We start from the raw sequence: 5,000 nt of genomic DNA on the forward strand, positions 1-5,000 counted from the left end.
GTTGGTACTTATTGAAACCATTGGTTAATTTACAGCAGATAAACTGTTATTTATATTCATACCAGATTTTGGAATTTCCTTGGTTTCCTTTTCTACAAAAAACAGACTTTCATCAGGCTTTTCTGAAGGAGGCCCACTGTTGAGAACAATTAACCAGAGAGTTATGTATCAGCAAAAGAGATACATTCTTATAATTAGTTCACTCATTCTAGGAATTATAGTGATTTTGATAAAATAAATGTAATTATTGTCTAATGTTAGTTTCTTCAAAATGAAGTTGTATGCTGTAGATTTTGGTATACTGCAGATAATTCATGAACAGGAGCAGTAGCGGTATGTCAAATATTACGTCAAATATCAATACGGTGTTAGCCCAAATCACCATGTGTAGAAATAAACAATAGACATACAAACAATACCTAACCATAATTTTTCTCAACAATGGTTTATGCTCTGTATATGGGCTAGGACAAGTCATTAGCCTGGATATGGAACAATCTGACTGTGACAGACCTTCCAACATCTAAAGCCCCCAAATCTTGAGGTCTCAAAAAGTTACCTCCAAAACATCTTGAGATTTGGGCCCCAATTAGTGAGATTTGACAAAATGCCATAATTGGTATCTTTTCAGTATTAATTCACACAAATTTGATGTCCTGAGAGGACCGTTCCCTTTGTTCCGTACCCTGGGTGCCAGAGGTTATTTTTTTCGTTTGGAGGAGACAAAGGGTTTTTGCTCGGCCCAGATTCCTAATGACGAGAAGTTCTGCAAATACTGCACTTTTTTTATAAATATGTATTTTTTATTTTAGGCCGTAACTGATTGACATTGTATGTATTCTGGAAAACTGTGACATTTCAAAGTTAAACCATGAGACCGTGAGATGAGTCCTGAAATCGTGAGTCTCACAAGCATTATCATGAGAGTTGGACGCTCTGCTGTGACACAAAGTGACCACACAGCATGACTTTACAATAAAATTTATGATTTCATTTGATAATTAAATTCTACTGTGATTGGCTGGTACTGCTCAGGGAAATACTGGAATTGTGATTTTGTAAAAACATCTGGGAGGGAGTATATATGTTTATTATATACGTACCGAGATTTACACTCGAAAAAGGATCAAGATAAAAATAGTCTCTTTGCTCTAGAGAAGCCAGCTGATTGGTCATACGCTTTTTCCCCCGGTGAAAAAACGACGTATCAACGCTCTGATTGGCTATATCGTTATTTTCACTAGTGAAGAATTGTTGTATCAGCCTTTTGATTGGCTAATATGATGTTGAACTTTGGCGCTGGTGGCCTGTGCACAGACAGCGGCAGTAAAATTTGTAAACATGGCGGCCGACTAGTGTATGGTTTTCAAAGTTTTTGATCTTTTATTGCTTAGTTTTCTCCAGAAAAATACTTCAGAAGATCTTAAAAAGTTTTAAAAGTGCTCAAGCGAGGTATGGAAGGTAAAGATTTCTTTTATTTCAAAAATATTTTGCTATTTGTTTAGGGCTTTTGTTCACAATCGGTGGTTTGATAGCCTCACCATTAACACTTACCTCGTTAACTTTATGATCTCTGTACTTACATAATAAACAAATTATTTCATGATTGGCTCGTTTGTACGATTTTTATTACTCACTCGTTGTGAAGGATCGTTAAACTCACTCGTTCGCTTCGCTCACTCGTTCGTTTACGCGATCCTTCAAAACTCGTGAATAAAAATCGTACGCACTCACCAACCATGAAGTAATCTATATGTATGTATCTAGTATAAATGCTTTCTTGATCAGACTGGTTGAGTTTTTGCATGTGTTGTCTTTTCGCTTCAAATTGCACAGTAATACAACATGACCATCGTCCCACTTCCTGACTATTTGTGCACTTTCATCGTTGGTTTCCAGTCATCAAGCATGAACGGTTAACTATAAAACTGGCTCTTTCGAATTCATTCTCTTTGTCGAAGATACTACCGCTACTCCACGTGTGCTATTGGAATTGCAACAAAACATACTCATGTGCGCCAATTTAACTCACTCGGTTCTTTCTTCCCGCCTTGCTTCTACAAGGCTTTCCTCTACATCTTTGATATCTGAGTGCTTTTTCCAGCTTTTCTTGCTTTTTTTGCTAACCTTTTTTCGCTTCGTGGTTGCAGCCATCTTGGATTTCGTGCACAGTCCTCCTCCTAATTCACAACAAGACATCACGTTATTCAAATATGGCCACCACTAGGACAATACGGAATCCTATTCAAGCCCAACCCTTTCGCTTCTGCAAGTAGCATTCATAACAGCGAAAAATGAAGCCTGCGTCCATAGTTGGTGGAATATTTTATAGACAGATTATTTCAACGCGCACAAATAAGTAGATGGTTGTTCCGCTATGTTTGGGCCTCGAGCTCGGCTGCAAAGCGGCAACGCCGCGAGGGACTTTCGCGCAAACTACACGTCACCATGCCAGCTACGTGCTTCATTCAGGGGCACCCTGAGAATGAAAATCTCGTTTAGTGAGTTTGTAGCTGCCCTACAAAAGATTTGTCTGTTCGGATGCTCTAGGGGAACTTCTGGCCCCAGTTGTTTAAACGATGGATAGCGCTATCCGCCGGATAAATCACTATCCAGTGGATAGCTAGCAATTGCGCTATCCAATGGATAGTGATTTATTCGATGGATAGCACTATCCACCCATTGAACAACTGAGGTCAGGTCTGTAGAAATTTAGGCTAAAAACAAAATAATAATGCAAGGCTTGTTGTACGTCTAGACTGCATTATTATTTTGTTTTTACCTAACTGAAGAGAGATTTCTGACTTTAATTTTGTTTTTACTCTAAATCTTATTTGCTGGTTAGATCTCCTGAGATCCAGCACTTTTACTTTGTTCAGCTGGCCCTTGCATAAAAAATTGTTTGTAGAAATTTCTAGGTCTGCTACTAGATGGCTTTTTTGCCTCGTCCGAAAGTTAAAGCAATGGTCACGGTGACAGGTCTTTCCCTGCCAGCAGACGGTGTCTGACATTTGCAGACTGCAGTCTGCAAATGTCAGACACCGGCCAGCAGAGGACTCTTTTCTTTTGCGTTCCGGCGGTGGGAAAAAAAACCTTTGCCATGGGCATTCTCGTGCCCAGAATCCGCTTTTCGTTTGGTCAGCGCCAAAAACACGTGTTCAAAGGTTATGCTATTTCCAATATCACAGTTGACGAGTTGACTATAACTCATATCAGTAAAATTGTATCGTTCTTCAACGAGGTTTCGAAATTTTCTTCGCACTCTTCATACTCTTCACCACTTTTCCGAAATACCTAGGAAATCTGTTCCGAAAAATGTCTAAAATCTTAGTGCGCCTTGAAACTTCATATGAACGAAGGGGATAGTTTCTAAAGAAACTATGGTGCTGCATCGGTGGGGAAGTCGTAAACAAAAATTTGGCTTTATCAACGAAGTTGATAATGTAAATTGACCACCGTATAGAGATTCTAAAAGCTTAGAATTTCTGTAAGGTGGTCAATTTACAATTCCGTTGATAAAACCAAATTTTTGAAAGTTCATATATTCGAATAATCTAGTTCACCTTCCTTCCGAACAGATATTTACTGTTCCTGCCACGCAACATGGCTGCTGTGCAAAATCTCTATATGCACAATCTGCTAGATCTGCCCTTGTTATGTAATTTGACGTCATGGGGGCTATCTTCTTTTCATTCCAAGAAAATTCGTTTATTAATATCATGTGCTTCAATACGTTTCAGAACTTTATCAGGGTTTGGACCCGTGACCTTGCGATGCTGGTACGACGCTCAAACCAACTGAGCTATGAAGCCACTGATGTTGGGAGCTGGTCATTTGTGGTTTCAAGTGATTTCATATCCGCTGTTCAATATATGATTCATTTCACATTTACCTCATTTATTACAACCATTTAGAAATCACTGGTGATCCTTGCAATCTGATTGGCTCTCAACAGTGCGATTTATTCCCAAATCGCACTATGTTTTGCTCTAATGTCTCCAGCCAATGAGAAAGGAACACTAAAACAAAACAACCAATCAGATTTCAAGGATTTTTTAAAGTAACCACTCAAACTGCAGGAAAATAAAAGACAAAGAAAACCATTGTGTGGTGAATTTTCCAACATTTGTTCCCAACTGGATCAATAAAAATTGGTACTAACTAAAATCCTGTATTTTAGTGATTGAAATAATTATTACAAGGGTGATTTCTAAATGGATGTAATAAAATGGTAATTGAATGGCTATTGTAGAAATGTGATTTCAAATCGAACTCACTCTGCGCGCTGGTTCGATTTTGAAATCACACGTATGATGTCAAACCAAATTGCACTCCACTCAGTTCAATTACCATTAAATACCATTTCGTTTGTTAAAAACACCGTGCTTGTATCAAAATAACATACTCCAGCATAACCGCGACTAGGACATGGCAAACAAAACTTCAATACGACTACATTGTCAAGCATGAGATTATGCGGATGTTGTAGATCAGACTACAATCTTGGACAAAAAGGGTTGAGAATATTAAAAACAGGGGTTATTGTGCGCACTACGTCCTCAATATCGCACATTATTAGCGGCCCCCCTCCCCCCTACAACCAATGTTGATAAGCCCAGGTTCGACATGCTTTGTTTCGTCTAGCAACATTGATCAGGGGGGCTGGGGCAAAAAGAGAGCTTATTTTTCATACTCGTGATCGGAGTTTAGTCCAAAAGCAGAGCTTTCTCAACAATTTTGTCCAAGATTGTAGCTTCCTCGGTAAGTGCTTCTGTAAAGTGATTACGAGAGCGTCCAGGCGAGGACCAGGGAGGAGGTTGTAATACTCAAATCACCGATTTGGCTCAAACTTGGCGCGAGTCTGCCACATCTCTGTGGAACACTTAGGGTGCGTTCGATTGACTGTATTCCGGAATACGAATACATGGAATACAATTTGGAAATCCTTCGTTTTTTCGGAGATTCACATTAAAATTGTCAAAAATTTTCTAAAATGCTAT

The 5,000-nt window shown here is 38.9% G+C and overlaps 1 protein-coding gene across 1 annotated transcript in view; it reads right to left on the bottom strand.

Moving 5' to 3' along the window:
• The window catches only part of LOC137978490 (ribosome biogenesis protein NOP53-like), a 47,731-nt gene extending 45,567 nt beyond the window's left edge, over window positions 1-2,164 (bottom strand). Inside the window, exons 1-2 of the mRNA XM_068825445.1 lie at window positions 2,033-2,164; window positions 63-136 (exon numbers count right to left, since the gene is read on the bottom strand). Coding sequence (XP_068681546.1) covers window positions 63-136; window positions 2,033-2,154 — 196 coding nt within the window. The 5' untranslated portion in view covers window positions 2,155-2,164. The remainder of the gene's footprint in view (window positions 1-62; window positions 137-2,032) is intronic.
• Between the last annotated feature and the right edge of the window lie 2,836 nt (window positions 2,165-5,000).

The sequence above is a fragment of the Montipora foliosa genome, chromosome 12 (assembly GCF_036669935.1).
Source record: "Montipora foliosa isolate CH-2021 chromosome 12, ASM3666993v2, whole genome shotgun sequence".
Classification (NCBI taxonomy): Eukaryota; Metazoa; Cnidaria; class Anthozoa; order Scleractinia; family Acroporidae; genus Montipora; species Montipora foliosa.